This window comes from Microtus ochrogaster, unplaced genomic scaffold, assembly GCF_000317375.1.
Source record: "Microtus ochrogaster isolate Prairie Vole_2 unplaced genomic scaffold, MicOch1.0 UNK3, whole genome shotgun sequence".
Taxonomy (NCBI): domain Eukaryota; kingdom Metazoa; phylum Chordata; class Mammalia; order Rodentia; family Cricetidae; genus Microtus; species Microtus ochrogaster.
This window is the reverse complement of record NW_004949101.1, coordinates 5898327-5917027: the sequence shown is the minus strand read 5'-3', so window position 1 is coordinate 5917027 and position 18701 is coordinate 5898327. Positions and strand designations below refer to the sequence as shown.

At 42.9% G+C, this 18701-nt stretch overlaps 1 protein-coding gene across 2 annotated transcripts in view; it reads right to left on the bottom strand.

The window, feature by feature from the left end:
- Kif16b (kinesin family member 16B) overlaps nucleotides 1-18701 on the bottom strand; it is a 269246-nt gene that overhangs the window by 10211 nt on the left and 240334 nt on the right. For both annotated transcript variants that reach the window (XM_005365523.2, XM_005365524.2), the window contains one exon: nucleotides 18262-18345. In XM_005365523.2, coding sequence (XP_005365580.1) covers nucleotides 18262-18345 — 84 coding nt within the window. The remainder of the gene's footprint in view (nucleotides 1-18261; nucleotides 18346-18701) is intronic.

Sequence of the window (18701 nt, the reverse complement as noted above, 5' to 3'; positions counted from 1 at the left end):
AAGAGTTAATAGCTCTGAAAGGCAAAACATACTCTATAGCGGCAATACACTGGTAAGCATGCATACAACCTATGAAATTTTCATTTGTGCCCAGGATGCAGTATATTGACGAGGGTTTGCAAGCCATGGCTCTGAAATAATGTGTGGCTACATGCACAGGCCTTGATGAAGGTCAGTACATTGACATGATTCATGTGTACCTACATTAATGCCACTCCAGCTAACCATGAGCTTTACCTGGTGGAAGAATTGAGAAAGTCTAGCTGCAGGCAGTCTTTGCTGGGTTTCTCACCAGAATCCAGACCTTCAAATGACATGTGAGGGTGACCTTAGATAGAGTTCAGGGCCTCAGCTGTCTACCTGAGCAAAACCTTCCAGGGCCAATAGGGCGTCTCCATGTGCAGCCCCTTCTAATTTTAGAGCTGGTGCGTTCCAGGCCTGGGATCTTGAAGGAAGGGAAGGTTGAGGAATAGGCGAGGAGGAATAAAGTCTAAAATCCTCAAACAATGTGAGGGAGTTAGGTTGTCACACACAGTAGGGCTGTGTGGAGACCCAGAATCTAGATTCAGTCAACAGAGCCTTATAAACAGCATCCCCAGTTCCTGAGCATTAGGCCCTCTAAGGCATCCTTTACTTACAGATGAGGACACTGGCATCAAGAAGCCCTGACTTAGCCAAGGTCAGGAGCCACAAAGGATCCATCTTCCAATCTGGGAGAAAATCAGAATATTCTCATATGACCCTCAAGGGTCATGTCCTGAAGTCAGAGAGGAAATGTGACCTATCTTCAGGACTTTCAATACCATGTTAAAGTAGGCTTCTAGAATACTCTCTGACTTTCAGTCAGTGTGTGTGTGTGTGTGTGTGTGTGTGTGTGTGTGTGTGTGTGTGTGTGCAGGTGGGGATGATTAGGGCTTTCAAAAGTGTTCAGAGGTCTCAGCCCTCTTCTCTGTTGGCTCCTTCCCCTCTATTTTAATCAGCAGTGGGTGAGGTCATGACAATTTTCTGCTATTAAGAAGGTTCTGTTTTAATAAGACAACTGTATCTGGGCTGTTCCTTATCTCATGTGTACTCCATCACTGCGCTCTGTCATTCTAATGATTTTCTCCACTACCTCATTGTTGTGGAACTTTCTTCCTTTCACAAAATTCTAACATAAATCTGTAATTTAAAGTTATTGAAATCATTAAAATTGAAATGAAATGTTCTTTAGAAATGTAATAGAGCTCCATCTGCCTTTCTACGGTGACATTTAGCAGGCAAGAGAGTTGAAGGGCATTCCTCATCCCCAGAAGCCGTTAGGTGGGACCATAAGACAAGCATTCGCCTACTAAGACCTACAGGATCCATTTACCTGGCAGAGAAAGTTGGAGAATTTGTCATTGACTGATGAGTTCTGAAGACATTCCAAGTCCAGATGGAGACACCCTGGGATATCTCCATATCTGAGAAAGGTCTGGTTCTTACTGTGTTATAAATCAATCCAGTAGGCTTTAAGAGATCCACCCGCCCAAGCCTTCCCACTTTCCAACTCCCACAAATATTAGTCTGACCACTTCTCACTGGCATTTTAGAAACTCTACAACTTAGCTGTACTGGATCATCAGATATGATGCTAACTTGACCCAAATGACCTGCACACTTTGATGAAGTGAAGAATATTTGGTAAGGCGACACATGCATGTATCCAGCAGTTACTGCACACCCACCCTCCATGAAATACAGTATCAAGCCTTGGAACCAAGTGTTACGCAGGCCACACACACAGCCTCCTTCTCCGTGCTCGGAATCATACCTCTCTTGCTGATGCTTTGTCCTCTCATCCAAACCCACTTACCCTTTTCATTTCTTTCTTGATTAGTGTACAAAGTAATGGTTTTCCTTCTGGAATTTTCATTCATTTGGTGTCTGCTGATCCTTGCTCTAGAGTCCCTTCACCAAACTTGGTACCCCTCCTGCCAGTCGCCTTCCTCCCCAACTACCTCTTCTTCCTTTTGCTTTCTTTTTACATGTATTCTATTATCCTATTTTTCTGAATTCCTTCACTTATTTTTAGCCCATCCCAAATCTCCTTTAAGACTTTCTTTTTCAATTTATGGCCCTCTTTATAACCTTTGCCAATATACCCACATTTGGCTCAAAATCTAAGATGCACATATAAGAGAAAATGTGTAGCACTTGTCTTTCTAAATTGGGGCTACTTTAATAATAACATAAAAATAATTTACAGTTCTATGTGTTCTTATGAATGTCATGTCATTTCTCTTTCTCTCATATTTATAATCTTTTAGGGTAAGTTTAAATTTGCTTTTTGTTAGCTGCTTTGGCCTGACTTTGTTCAGGACTGAGCCTTTCCCTCTGTCTGGGTTGGGCTAGCTAGGAACTCAGCAGTGGATAGGAGTCAGTGTTTGCCCCGAGTCACTTGCAGTCCAATCAGGGATGCATAATGAAACTGATGCTTTTGGAGCACCCACCTAGACCCTGGAGGTGGTGAATGAATATTAAGCCTGACAGGTAGGAAAGGAACAGCGGGAGGGTGTGGAGGAAGAGACAGGAAGGAACTAGTTCTCAGCAGGGTGAGAGCTCCAGTGAGGCCTAGAAACAGGAGACAGAGCTCAGGGCACAGCCAGCAGCCCGTTTGCTCCACACGTCTCCATCTAGGCTGGGCTTTGCAGGCCAATGGGTAGCATTAATGTTATGACGTAGGTCCTTAGAGTACAAAAGATAGCTCTCTCACTCCACACTGCCACTTTTTTGGATAGATCACACAGAAATGGTGGGCATACTCTGTACCCTGCACAGGGCAGGCAATGATAAACCAATCTGCCTCCATCTTAGGCTTGAAGCCATCTTATAGTGAAGATAAACTACATTCACTCCCATTCATGATTATGTTTCTCAAAGGTTGGGCTATACCCCACCTGTAACCTTAACTACAAATACTTCTCTACTGCCTGTTCTAGGAAATGGCAACCATGCCCTTGTTTCAAAAGCTTATTATGACCACCCGTCATTACAACCACGTATTGTGGAAATGCATTTTCCACAATAAGTTTCCAAATTTTGAGAAGAGATAAAGCTAACTCGACAGAAAGTTGACTGAGAAATGGAATACGCTATAGTTTGCTATACTATTGACCCCAATAAGCCATGCTTTTGTAGCTTTTTACCTCCCTTTGAATTTAGATTAAGCCTGTGACTTGGATTTATACACTGGAGGGAATGCTTGCAGGCAGCTGCTTACATATTTCAGGGCTTTGTCTGAGCTCAGTTCCTAAGAAGGCAGGATGCAAAGGCAGACACATGAGTGGCCTCACCTCTTCTGGCCTGGGGCAGATGGAGCAGCCAGGTTTGCCCTATCCAGATTCCACATAAGCCACAGGATTGGAGAAGTAAGGAAAGAGGGAATGAATGAAATCTGTTAAGGTAGACTGAAGGCTTCTTTGGTTTCCATCTATAATTTATGATTAGATATAAATTATTGTCCTATTCCACTTCATGACAGTGACTTCCAATCCTTTCAGCGGTCCTAGTGAGTAACTATCCTTGCAAGTAGCAGCTTCTTCTACCAGCTACCTTCACTACCCTAGGTTGGGAGGTAAATGCTTGAAATAAGTTTGAAACCTGGCATTCATTTCTTGATGTTACACAGAAGTCTGAGAGCTCCCAGTTAAAATTCATCAGGGTGAAAATGTTAGTCTGTGATTACAGCATCAGAACTATTCATAAAGGCTATTCAGGGAATCTGCTTTATGAGTTTAATGACATAAGCATATTGTATTGAATTATTATGGTACTGCATCAATTGGATTCATAAATTTAATATACTCAGTCTGGTTCACACATTCTAATAAAATCTAGCAAGCTTTAAAAATTTTATAAGGGATGTGTGTTTAAAGTCCATGTGATATTCAGTTTTTACAGGTTGACACAGTCCTGCTCGGAGTATTAAACAGCTCCAGTGATCATGATGACCCTACCTGAGAGGAGCCAGCTCTGGTGAAACCTCCAGAGTGAATAAGCTCTACAGGAGGATCCGAACTCAGGACCCAACTGGACAGAGAAGCTGCTGAGCCTTTCCTTGGAGTGCAAGTCAAAACCATCTGTACTTTCTGCTCATGGAGAGAAAGAGGAAGGCATATCACCTAATGCCAGTCAGAGAGAAGAAAGCTTGACACCTTACTTGGACACACTGTCACGTTCTGATGGGCTCCATCATCTACTTCACACAGTGGCTAGAGGGCAAAGAACAGGGGGATCAAGGTTTGGGAGGAGGGCAGCTGTGAGAGACTCCCAGAACCCCCTGGGGGTCTTTCCCTTTGGCTTTAAGTGAGGTCAAGTGGCTCAAAACAGACACATCCAAGCAGCTTCAGCAGCACCAGGGAAAAAGCAGAAAGCTATGGAGGCACATGCTGGTGTGTACGGACTCTCTTCCAACCCTGTGGGCATGTCCTCAGGTACCCAGACCTTTACAACCACCACATAGGAGCAGGGGAACTTTCTCGGTCTGTGGATAGGGTAGCGCTGGAGGGTGCCTCACTGCTCCGCACCCCAGTTTTCTCATCTGATTATAGCACCATCTTAGGAAGAGAAGAGTCTATGAGCTCCTGTATGTAAACTGCTTGGGGCAGACTCCAATTCACAGCATTTCCATAGGAAACAGTCGATATTATCTATACTCACTGTCCTCAGGGAGCTGGTAGACAAATTTGCTAATTTTCTCCTCTATTAGTGTTTGAGACAGATGATCTTAAAACATGGGGGTAAAGTAAGTGCTTTTTCTTACAAAGCAAAGCAGAGACAGCCTACATGGGAACGCATTTGCCATACTGCCTGTCATCAGGCATGGGCAGATCTTCATTCAACAACTGCTCTCAAGCCAGAAAGAGGAAACGTTTCAAAGTGGGGAGTGACAATTAAATATGAGCTGAAAACCGACCCACACCGCGTGAAAGCTTATTTCAGGCACATTTCAAATCCTGGTATCCTGACAAATGCGTTTGGAGGAAAGGCAACTGTTATTATTTTTTGTTTCCATGCTTAGGGCTCTTTCCAGCACTATAGAAACTCACAGAGATTCTTGACAATTTGAGAGAAAATGGCTGCTCCAAATTAGCATGGGGACTGACAGAATTGTTATGACCTTGCTGCATGGAACCTCTGGGCTAGGATGCACTTATGCACCAATTCAAAAAAATCAGTTACTAGACAACTAGAGGATCAAGAAGCCACCATACATGACTTGCTAGAAGCCCAAAGCCTCCCTTGTGGTGGGACTCAGGATAGAGGCAGCTCTTAAAGGGGAACACTGACGACTTTATCTTGCCCTCTCCTCCCACTGTGGTTGGGTGAATAAAACATGCCTTTCCTCTAACGTCAGTCTATAATGGTTTGTATGTGGACCTCCCTTTGGCTAAAATCCAGCTACCCGTGGCCATCTGAACAATACCAAGTTCCTGAACTCAGGGCAAGAGGATAAGCTTCTCAGACTCAGGGAAGGAAGACCCACTGCCCCTTGCTTTGTTTCCTGAACAAGTGACTCCTAACAATCCCCGTGGGACTATTTGCCTTGCAGATTACCTTCCTGCCTTGGGCTTTATCTCTCAGCATCCACCATAGCCCTCTGTTCCTGGGGGACGCCATAACTAAACCCCAGGTGCAAGGGGCCCCATGGCCTTCCGAGGTAGGCCCATGACCCAACTCAACTGAGAGGATTAACCAGGGGTTTGGATTATCTGCACCAATGGTCCTCTGCACGGGTACAATGACTGAGGCATGACTGTAAGGCTAGACAGAGGCGGAGAGAAGGCCAGATCAAATAGTCTCAAACACAACATCTCTAATTGAAAAGGATGGAATTAGGTATATATTTCATACAGAAAAATATTGATAAAAATTGTTTTATACAGTTATTTATTGATACATATATGTTCCATATGCATGTCTGTACACACATGTGTATATATAGTATGCTCACAAAAGACACTGAAGACCTAGTGACTGATATTTTGGCTAGCTGACAGCCCTAATAAGATGGCAAACACTGAGACACACAGGCTTTCTTCCCCAAGGTCCTTATCAAGATCCTATAAGTTTGCAGGGGTTTCTTTTTCCTGACCAATTTTTTTTTTTTTTTTTGGTCACATTTCTTTTTTGATAGAAAGACGTTTACTGAATCTGAACTTGTGTTACAAAGCCAAACTTCAAGAACTCACCTGTCCTAGTCACCAAGTAAAGCCTGAGACACGAGCACATGAGCAATGAAGATACTGTGCCTTAGGGAACTGACAAATACCCTTCTGGAAGCACACATGGATGGCTATGTTGAACTGCCACACGAATTCCAGTCATCCCAGCCTTCAGCCTGCAGTCTTCTGCTGGAATGTGGGAGAAAGTGTAAGGCAGAAGAGAGAGGAGACCAGAAAGGAGCAGATGATGCCCCCAACCACAGCAGTATGCCAGCTGGAGGATCCTAGAAGGAGCCGCCCTGGGACCTTTCACCAGAGACTGAGCACACTGGGGCAAAGTTGAGACCCACTTAAAAAAAAGATTTATTTTACTTTTATTTGTGTGTCTGTGTTCTCTGTGTATATGAACACATTTATGTGGGTGCCCTCAGAGGCCAGAAGAGGGTGTCAAATCCCCTGGCACTAGTAGTACAAGTGGCTGCGAGAAAATCAGTGTGGATGCTGGGAACTGAACTCTGGTGCACCTTCTTAACAACTGCTGAGCCATCCCTCCAGCTCTAGGCTTACTTTGTAATTTTAATTTTTGCCCCAAGGAAACTTCTATTCAAGCAAGAAATGTCAGTGTGCAGTATGTAAGCTGTTACTTGAAATGCCCAGATTCTTCCAAAGGAGCTAGCTGCACATCGTCAATACAGTATGGTGAAGTGTAAGACAAACGCTATTATAGTAATGGATAAGGATAGGGGAACAGATAGGATGAAGCTCAGGCCCTCAACTCTGCAGCTATTCTGAAAGAAGCAGCCATCTTCCTGTTCACAGTGTTTAGTCATGAGTTTTGCAGCACAAGCCCTGGAGCCCACAGGGGTTGCTTTCTAGCTGCCTAGAAAGGCCATTGAGAAAATGAAGGTGTTTTCAATTTCTACCCTGTTCAACATTGATTAGGAAGTGCTTTCTTGATTCCAACATCAGTTTCTTAATTTTATAAATAATATGAAACAGGTGATCACAATTAAAAAAGAGATTAGGTAAAGTCTTAATTAAAAAAAGTTTGGGTTACTTAGAATAAAAATTAAATATGTAAATTAAATATGTACCAAAGCTACAGAGAAACCTTGTCTTGAAAAACCAAAAAAAAAAAAAATTAAATATGTAAATGTAAACGCATTACAGAGAACTGCTGGGAACAGAAATAAATCTATTTGAAAATGGATGGGAGATTTGCACAGATCAAAAGTAGGTAGAGGTTTGTAGAACTGGAACAAACTGATGTATTTATCCATTGTTTCTCCCAATATTATTTCAAAGGATTGAGGGAAATGCTCTGATTCATTAACATTATGAAGTCCAAGTGACACACACAGCCACAAAGGATCCTCAGGGGAGATGAGCCAGCTGAATTCTAAAGAGGCACTGTAGAAATGCTGTGAAGGACAGGATGGGGTTTAGCAGTAGAGGCCTGGGCACACACCTTTTTTCAAAGGATGGCACCAGTTATTGGGGAAACAAATCTAAATAAATAGAGTTAAAGGAATGGTAGCATCTGCAAGAAAGCCTAATGCAAATTGGACAGAGCTCCATAAAAGAGAAAGGATGGCACTCGAAAGTTGATATAAATAGTAAGCACAGGACTTGGTGGCAAAGGCAAAGAGGCTGCAGCTCTTTAAATATATGAATGCATGAAAATCCCAAATGTGCTTTCTGAGCCATTGCAACAAAAGAGATGTATGAGGAGAAACTGTGCTGACATCAGTGGAAATAAACAAAACCCACTATTTCAGGAGGCGTGAAGTTAGGCCTTGGGGTTTATAGCAGTGCTAGCAAAAGCAAAGGTAGCAGCAAGTGGCATGCTAAGTCATGCAATGGAAGAAAGAGGAACACTCTTCGTGTGATTTCTTGACGATCGACAGTGAAGGACCAGTTGGGGTAGGGGTGGAGGTAATAAGCAGAGACAGAGTGATAGAGAGACAGAGGGGGTAAACGGAATGGATGGAGAAGTGAAGACTAGACCAGGAGGCTCGGCACTGACGAAACAGAATATTACAGAAAGGAACCACAGAGACACAGAGACAGTTATAACAGGGGACCAGCAGGAAAAAGTCTCAGAAGTAAAGGCAACGAGAGAGATGGGCAAAGCCCAGAGTCCAGTGGAATGGATGGACTGCTGACCAAAACAAAATCCTCTACAAGGCTATCCCCTAAGCTTCTAGAAAGAGGGGGGCGGAATCTGCCATACATAAAGAACAACACTCCAAATGGTCTGAACTTGTTAGTAGCGGAAATGAAGGTAGAAAATGATGGAGTCATTCCTTGGAAATTTGCAAAACAACTTCCTAATGACCATTCCAAATCCAGGGAGTGTCTCAGTAGATGGAGACACATGCAAACACGTGGCAAACAATTTGCCTTTTGTACATTCTTTCTGTTTGTTTGGTTTGGTTTGATTTTTTTGAGACTGTCCTGAACTCGCTCTATAGACAATGTTGGCCTCAAACTCACTTTCTGAAGAAGCTATGGAGGGTTTGTTCCATCATAAAGACAGACATGGAGTACAGGAAGCAGGAAAACCAATCAAGAACGAACAGGAGATGGAGAGGGGAGATTGGCAGACAGACCTCTCCTGGGAAGCTACACTCACAGGAAACACTAAGGGTGTGAGATTCACATAGCTGACATTTGAAGTCAGTTGGTGAAGATTACACATTTACTAAACAAACTGCTGAGTGAAGTTCCTTGTAGGCCTGACATGTCACACAGGGAAAAAGGAAGAGGACAGTGGATGCACAAGGTTTCATTTGCCATTTCTTTTCTGGTGCTACTACTTTGTCTTATAGCATCAGAATTTCTTTTAATGTTTTGTTTGCTGTGTTGTTGTGTGCACATGTATGATTACAGGCACATGTGCACTACACGTGGATGCCAGAGGGCAGCTTTTCAGTTCTGTCCCTCTCCTTTGTATCTAGTGTTAGGAACTCAGGTCATCAGGCTTGGCTGCTGGTGCCTTTACCAGATGAGCCATCTTGCTGAACCAGTGCTGTGCTCTCTGATGCAGACTTTCTGATTCACAGCAAGTTCACTCACTTTTCAAAAAAAATAAGCAAGCGCTTTAAAGAATTCAAGTCCCTGCCAGCCTGTGGGCTGGCTCAGTGAATACAGGTGCTCAACATCAAGCCTGTCAGCTGGAGTTGAGTGCCTGAATCCATTAGCTGTCTTCTGACCACCACATGTGCACTGTGGCACATGCATGCGAACACACACACACACACATGCACAGTAATAAAAATGCCAAGCTTCGCTGAAACTCCAGGAAATAATAACTTGGGTAGAGGTGGCTCATATGCCATAGTAAGCACCTCATCAAATGATCTGAAAAGCACTGAGAGGATAAAGGGAAGTCCCTGAACTCCACATTGCCACTGTTACAGTCAGTACCAGCCAGGCCAGCCATGGCACCTCCAGCCAAATAGTCATAATGGTGGCCAGTGCCAAGGACTTTGGGATCTGGGTTCTTTGTTTCTAGGGGCTTATTTTATTACATTCTGTGTGTTTCATCAGTCACTAGCCCTAGCAGCTGGGGACAGGGGCATTTCCAGCCTGGCAAGCCTCGATTTGGGCAAGGCATGAGTGGGTTTCTATTATACCCTTAGCTCATAAAATACAAGCCCCTGAGTCTAAGAAGAATGCTATATCTCACTGCCCAAGGGTCACTCGGATACTTGCTTTTGAATTTACATAGGGACAGAAAGTTGTTGAGTTTGATCTTAAATTGTAAAGACCACAGGCAAAGATAGAACAGAATCCAAGAGAAAGAAGAACTGATAAATACCTGGAGTTGGGCTTTTGAGACCTAGGCCCAGGCTGTACTGGCCCCCAAGAATAACATACATTTTGCAGATGTTAAAAACAAAAACATCAGAGCTAAGAGCTGGTGTAGGAGGTTATTCTGTTTGTGTGTTGCTTTTAGTGGCTGAATAAAGAAAACTGCCTTGGCCTTTTGATAGGGTAGTACTTACATAAGCGGGAAGACAGAACTGCATGCTGGGAGGAGGAAGGCAGACAGGGAGAGCCACCATGGAGTCACCAGAGTCAGATGTGCTGAATCTTTCCCGGTAAGTCACGAGCTCGTGGCGTTACACAGATTGGTAGAAATGGGTTGAATCAAGATGTAAGAGTTAGCCAATAAGAGGCTAGAACTAATGGGCCAGGCAGTAATTTAATTAATACAATTTCCGTGTGGTTATTTCGGGGGAGTTAGGCTAGCTGGGCGGCAGTACGCAGCCCACTCACTCCTCCTTACAACAAAGAGCTGATATCCTCATGGCTAGTTCAGTGGTTTACACTGGGAGGTGAAAGGTGGAAAACAATTTCTCACACTCAAGCAGGGTGTCCAAGCCCTCCACTTGTCACCCTCACCCGGAACAGAATGCCACTTGGCACAGGAGAGAGAGGATGGCTGGGCACCGCCATATCAGGCTTCTCTGTGAGGGCTCTACTTGGAAGTGTTTGTTTTAAGTTTGCTTTACTCTGACTACTCATGGAAACCAAAGTGGGATTTTTTTCCCTCTATTGCACAACAGTGAAGGTCAAAGAGTTTCAACTCAAACTGATGGTGTTTTTATTACAGAAAGGGATTTCTTGACATGGGTTTGCCCCAAGATCATGGCAAGTACACCCCTTTGTCTCCCTGAACCACTATCTGATTGCCTCTAAGCCCTGTTCAGAGTCCTCTCACATGCCAACAGCCACTTAACCCTATTCAATATTCTTTGCTGCAGATAGTGGTGCTAATGGCCTAATAACAGAAAATAGCCCTGCTAACACCAGTGAGCAGATAACCAGAAGAAAAAACACAAAACCCTGATGAGGGGGAAATGGCTCCTTGTAGGAGGTATCTCTTTAATCTGGCTATGTTTTATAATAGTTCTATCATTAGACATTGTGTAAGATCAGCAAAAAAAATAGATGAAAAGAATGTTAAATTAAGCGTAGATTCTAAAGAGCTTTCTGATAGCTAAATGTCTGAGGAAACAGAAAATCTGAGCTTCTTTTCCCTTCTTGAAATTTGTTCTGAAATCGAGAGAACTCAGACTATATAATCTATAAACTGAGCATCTGTTTTTCTGTTTGAACATCAGTGTTTGAGATGAAAATAAAGTGAAGTAGAAGGAGACACTATTGGCAGAAAAAACTAGGCGTGTAGTGTAGGGATCATAGTTCAGAACGGAACTTAGGGCAGTGGGATGTATCAAAACTGAAAGCCATTACTAGGATGTATGTTCAGCAGAAAAGGTGTTTGGAAAATAATTCTTCATTCAGTTTACTGCTCCAATTAGAAAGGCCTATACCGCTGGGCAGTGGTGGCGCACACCTTTAATTCCAGCAATCGGGAGGCAGAGGCAGGTGGATCTCTGTGAGCTTAAGGCCAGCCTGGGCTACAAGAGCTAGTTCCAGGAGAGCTAAGGCTGTTACTCAGAGAAATCCTGTCTTGACACCCCCCTTCCTCACCAAAAGACCTATACCTATAGTTCCTGGGCATCCTGTATAGCGAGAGAAAATTTTAAGATCCCCTGGATCTGGCCTGCTGTTCACAGCCAAGCCTTAATGATCTCCTGCAGAATGTAGGCAAGTTCAGAGAATTCTAATATCAGATAAGGCTATCTGTGACTATATAAGGACAAGAAAAACAGTAAACAAAATACAGAGAAACTCTGTAATCACATCTGAACACAGACAAAATAAATGTTCCCTTACCAAGACAATGTGACTGCTACCTTTTAAATTAAATTCAATCAAACTTGAAATCACACTGCTTTGGATTTCTAGGTAAGAATTATAAGTATACCTAATAACTAGTCCAGAGCAAATGCTCATGCATATTCTCTTAAATAATACAAATCCTAAGGTGATTTCATACCACATTTTTTCTGAGGTACCCTCATGGTTCCCCATGGTATATATATTCCCTTGCTGATTTGAGTCAATAAGTCTTGAAACCTTGTTTAAAAAGTGGATATATTCCTGGGGGGTCTGACTGGAAACCACCGAGTCTTGGATATTTTCTCTACATGAACAGGCTCAGGGTACTCATCAGGTCATCAGGTGACTCCACAGTGGGCTGGCTGTAGTCAATGGCATGGGAGATGTGCAAAGAGAACCAACGAACTATAAAAGAAGGCATATGGCTGTGAGCAATGGTGCTGTTTCTACAATGATTCTGCCCAGTGGTCATTCTTACAATGGTTCCATCATGACCTAAAACTTCAGACAGTCACTTCTCAGACTGTAAATTAGTAGACTAAAGAAGGGCTTTATCACACCAAGATAGTTCTAGTGCCTCTAAGTTATCATCATAAGCAAGAATAGTCATATAATTTCAATGCCCACCACGGCCACTATCATCACTGTTGTCTCATCTCATCATCATCATTGTCACCATCACCCTCATCATCATCATTGTCATCACCACCACCATCATCTCCACACCGTCTCACCATCACCACCATCACTACCACCATCATCATCACTACCACCATCACCCTCATCGTCATCACCATCACCACCACCATCATCATCGATATAATTTCCACACTGTCTCACCATCACCACCCTCATCATCATTGTCATCATGACCACCAGCATCATCACCACCACCATCAACCTCATCATTGTCATTATTGTCATCACCATCACTACCACCACCCACATCATCATTATCCCCATCACTGAAGTGCACCACCAAAATAGTCACAACAATTACACTAATAAGCACGTTTGGGTGTTCTGCACATGCTCTCCTTTCTCTGCAGTGTAACTGCAGGAAGATCGTACTGACATCACTTTGCAAACAAGGGAACCGAAGTAGTGATTAGCCACCACAAGGAGCAGATGCAGGACCAAGGAGGACTGGATGCTGCACTTCAGGCCCATGCTCTTAGCTGTTCCTGGCCTACCTTGTAGTGTGTTAACTAAGAGGTTACAAATGTCTGCCCCTGTAGTTCAAAGAAAGTATTCTGGAAATTTCTCAGGTTCTTACTTCTAAAGGTGGTTCTATTGCTCTTGAAGGCCTTATAGTTTTAGAGAATTTTGGATATTTTCTTTTATCACAGTTACTCCCTGAAGTATTAGACTATTAGGATGATTAGCAGAAATGTTTTCAAGTAGGAAATAATGCTCTCTGAAATTAGTAACCTAAAATGTACCTCTCATCGATTAGCAAAAATAAAACAAAAAATCTGATTAATTAATTTAGAAGATAATTTGGAAAGGTTTTCAGGAAATGCAGCAGAGGTGAGAACATGTGAAGGATCAGGGAAGACAGAAAATTTAATCAGCTGTGACTGTGATGTCTACATGGATCTCAAGAGTCTACTGTGAGGAAAGTGGGGACAGGAACATGAAGGTGGTAATGGGGTGGTGGGAGGGGCTTCACTGATAGGAACAGCGAGGTGGTAAGGGAGTAGTAGGAGGGGGTTCCTATGGGATAGGACAGGGAGATGATACGGGGAGTGGGGGAAGGAGCAGCTAAAATAAAATAAAATAAAATAAAATAAAGTGAGTGAAAATGTAAAACAATTAAAAATAAGTCTACATAGGAATAATGTGCTATTCCACACCTTTAAAAATTAATAAAACTGTAAGCAATTAAGATTTGGAAACCTTATTTGCCACAGAGCAAGTCAGCAATCTCAATACATACCTTCCCTTCAACAAAAGTATATGTGAGATCATAACCAAAGGCCAACTTATTGCCATAGTCATTGACTTAGTTTCTTTTCTATTGCTGAGATAAAAACCCCTGACAAAAGAAACCCAGGGAAGAACAGGTTTATTATGGCTCACATTCCATGGCAAAGAAGTCAAGATGGCAGGGTTTGAAGGTGGTCACATCACATTCACAATAAGGAAGCAGAGAAGATTGCTGGTTTCCTCCATTTAGACAATGCAGGATGCCAACTGGCGAAGGGTGTGACCCACAGTGGGCAGGTCTTTCTACCTCAAATAATGCAATTAAAGGCACGCTTAAAGGGTCTCTCAGGAGGTTCTAGATTTGTCATACAGCAGGAATGATAATGAACTTCTTCAGCTTTAGAACACTATGACACAGAGGAGTGTCATCCTAATTTTGATGAATGGAATGACATTTCAGAGAAAAAAAAAAGGGCAGCAGTGCTTGGTTAACTTTGTAATAAGCCTGAACTTATAGGAAAAAAAAAGAGTGGAGAGATGAAGGAAAGGGCTTGCTCTGGAAGCCATGTTAAGAGTAAGCTGAGGTGTCGCCACTTCCTCACTAGCTGTGGGAACTTCACCATCCCAGGACACAGTTCCTCGCCTGTGAATAAGGAAAGAACTCCCTCCCTAAGCTTCCTGTGAGATTTAAGTGGCTTAAAACAATTGTTTTCTACATGTGTTTAGCACTCAGTAGATACCACGTGTGAGAAAGCAGGCATCTGTGGAGGTCAGCAGTCAATCGCCTATCAGTCCTCAGTGCAACAACGGCAGTTTGTTGTGGTTCAGCCTGCTAGACACATGGCTGCTAGCTTCAAAACCATGATCCGTTCTACATCCTCCCTCCAGACATTCCTCTGCCTGCCTTCCTTCCTTCCTTCCTTCCTTCCTTCCTTCCTTCCTTCCTTCCTTCCTTCCTTCCTTCCTTCCTTCCTTCTTCCCTCTCTCCTTCCCATTCTCCCTCCCTCCCTCTCTCCCTCTCTCCTTCCTTCCTGCCTTCATCAGTTGGAAACAGGGAACTCTTTCTTCTTTACCTACATTGCCTTATCTGTCCCCTTAGCTCCCTGCTGTTTGCAGGGTTGGAGAAGGAATGTCCAGAGCCTGGGCAGCATGCCACACATCTGCACACCTGCAGCACAGTGAGCAGAAGTCTACCTTTACAAGCACCAAGTTGGTTCCACCTGGGTCAGGAAAGAAGCAATAGGATGATTCACCCAAGGCAGAAATACTTTAAGATTCTGTTTCTTCGTGAACCAAAGGGCCAGGAAGCATGTGATTGTGATATGGAACTCATCTGCAGAACAGAGTATGAGAAACGGGATCTAATTATGAACAAGCAATGGCCACGAAGCTGTTTGGGTGGAGTCCTTACAAATTTATCAGTGAGGGAGCTGAAGGGAGGTTATATTCCTTCCACTCATCTCATTCCTCCCCTGTGTTTTATGACACAGAATGTCATATGCTACGAGCCTGGGCTCCCACCAGCACCACACTGAAGCACACGACTAACCTTCTTTCCAAGGCAAGACATTCACTCCAGAAACATCTCTTCCCATCGCACAACTTTTCACCCCTACCCAGCAATTAGGAAATAATCATTTTAACAGATTAATTTTTATAACTTGGAAAAGTGCTACACACAAAAAACTCATCAACAATCAGTATTTTATACAGCTCTATCACAGCGATTGTTTTTATAAAATTGCATTTCTGTATTTTAACAATTTTCATTCCTTTTAAGCAAACATCAGAGGTATTAGCTAGTACACATCTCACTGGAATTCATTTTTCTTTATGTGTTTATGTATTTATGACATCTCCAGATAATTTTTGAAAGAGAAACTTAAGCATATGTTCTTAGAGGGAAGAAATCTGTCATTAATCTTTGTGTGCTACATAACATTGGCTCCAGCACGGGAGAGAAATTAAACAAATGTTTGTTGAGTTAAATCGTAAGCAGTTAACAGATAGTAACTGTTAGTTTTCACATAAAAATATACTAACTCACATAGTGGCTTCTCATGCTAGAAGATCAAAAAAAAAGTCTCAATAGCCACAGGAAATTAATGCAAGAATCCCAGATTAATTTTCCATTAAACTGAAGGTGAATTATACTTGCTTCTTGAGAAGATAACTCTATAAGATTTAACACTCAGTGTTAGGTGAAACACATTTATCTTCAAGCACAAGTGCCTATTTCCGCAAGGTAAGAAACACATCCTGTAAAAGCACCAGAACTGAGCAGTCACAGGCAACCACAGGGATAATTGCACACATATAGTGCTGTGGTTGGGGTGAGTGTCCCAAAGGCTTATGTGTTAAAGATTTGGTCTATAGTTTGATGTTCCTGATAAGTAGAGGAATCTGTGAGAAGTACAGCTTAGTGGGAGGAAGTTGGGTCACTGAGGACATAATATTGAACAGGATGTTGGAATCTTGACCACTTCCTGTCCTCTTTCTCTGCATCCTGGTCACTGTGAGTCAAGCAGCTTTCTCTCCCTTGCGTTCCCGTCATGATGCTCTGCCATGCCACAGCCCCAAAGGGAGTCAAGTGACCATAACCATGGACTGAAATTGAGAACCAAAATGATATATCTTTTTAGGCTGCCACAGGGTGAGACAGGCATATAAAACTCAACAGTGGATGATTTCATAGGGGCTTAGTGATGACACAAGTCTACTATTGTCCAACCAGAAGTCCATGGGCTGCATGCAGCTGCATGTGGCTGACAATAGCCACAAATACCCAAAATTGCAAGCTTCCTCAAAACTTTGAAGTTTTTTTCCCTTTAGTTTTCTGTTTGTAACTCAGTAGCTAACTCATGCTAGAATGTCAAAAGGTTGTGCACCCCTGAATAGGAGGCACTGAAGGAAGAACTTGGGCTCTAACCAAAAGACCATGCATGAAAGGCTATTCTGCATTTGGAATGGAAAGCCAAAGGCTCTTTTTTTTTTCCCTATTGAAATTTGTGACCAGCAATCAGCAGTCTGCTGTGGCTGAGTTGGTCTCATGGGAATGTAATCGGAAATCTGGGAAGCTAGGGATGACAACAGCCAACAACAGGGAACAATCGATTTTTAAAACAGGTTGGTGGCTTGCTATTCTCTACATTTTCATTAAAGATGAGGCTACATAGTCAAGGCAGGTGAAGTGCAGAGAAAGAAAACCATCACTACTTTAAGTGTTAAGAGTTCTGTTCGTTTTCAAAACTTAGAAGCACTCCCACGGCACTGTGAAGCTCTGAGAGAGCTTGATCAGACAGACTTGCCAAAATAAGCTTGTACCTGAAGGCTGATTCTTCCACTCAACTTGAGAACCATGCATCATAGGAAAGGTTTTAGAGCCAATCACAGACCTTCTAGAGCCCAGTCTTCTTGGCCTCAGGACCTCTTCAGCTCTGTAGTGTCAATGTGACTGCAGAGTCCAGAAGCCCGGCTCTTCACTGAAACTTGCTCTCTCTTAGACAGGTCTCAAAACACTAGGACGCCTCTTATTGCTTCAGTTTTTCCAAGTCTCCCCTTTGTTGTCCCAGGACCCTTCTAGATAGAATAGCTTCTAGACAGTTCCTTGCACTAAGTGAAGCCCACAGGCAGCCATGTTCAACTTGGCAGTCCAGTGGAGTAAGACTAAAGTTTTTAACCTAAGTTTTACATTGCATTTTACACTTTAAAAAGGCCTGTTCTGATAGAATTTCATTTCCAATAAGACTTATAACTATTCCTGACAAAGACAAGAGAAAGAGGGCTTTGAGGGCTCCCCTGAATTTCTGATTCTAACCGAAGAAGCAACTGTCTACTTCTCAAACCACAAACTAGTGACAGCAGTCGGCTACGGGTACTGGCAGCAAGGCAGTCACAAAAACAGGTTGTGTTAAACTGGTTGTGTTAAACTACGTGGAGCTAGCTTGGCAGATTAAGTTAAAATAAATCCAAAGATGCTGAACTGGGACTAAAATAGGTCTGAATCTTCTCCCTCTCAAGGTTCTTGAAAAAGCAACAATGACGACATACTGTAAGTTCGGTTAATTAATTCCGAGTTTTCTTCAGGGAGCTCTGTGCTCTTATCCTGTATCACAGGCCATCTGGCTCTGGGGAATATGGAGTGCTCACTCATATCCTGCTTCCTAACCCTCAGAACAGAGGTGTCTTCTTCCAAATCAGAAAAACACTAGCCATGCCAGAGGGGCTAAGGACCTGGTATAAAATCAAGTGCTACTACCACCCTGCTGCTTGCTGTTGCCACCTCCTGTGTTAATGAAGCAGCTCTTCACAGTCTCCAATAAAGACAAAGATTCCAATCAATCAGATGATGGGCATTCTACACAGAGAGGAGAAAGGCTTGTTCCCTTACCTCTAAGTGTGTCCGCCGCTCAGCAACCACTCGCTCGTCTTTGTTTCCGAACAGCTTCTTTGGGGGGAATTCAAGAGCAGCAAGCTGAAATACAGATTTAAAGAGCTACATTAAGTCATACGCATTATCTTTTGTCTATTATTAATTAAACTTTTTTTCTACTGTCCCTATTATGAAGGTTAAGGCTTAAGGTGGTAGGTTCTGCCTCCAGTTGCCAGCAGCACTGAAGAGGTCAGGTAAAGGTGGATCAGATTTCTCAGTGTCAAATGAGGAAACAGGAGAGTCAATTTGCACAGACTTTAAAGATCAGATTCTGCACCATACAGTATCTTCTGTAAGATAAACAAACAAGACCTATGATGAGATCAGAACCAGTGCCTGTACATCAGGCAAGAGCTACCTCACTAAGATCCTGTCCACCACCGAGTTACTGTTACTTC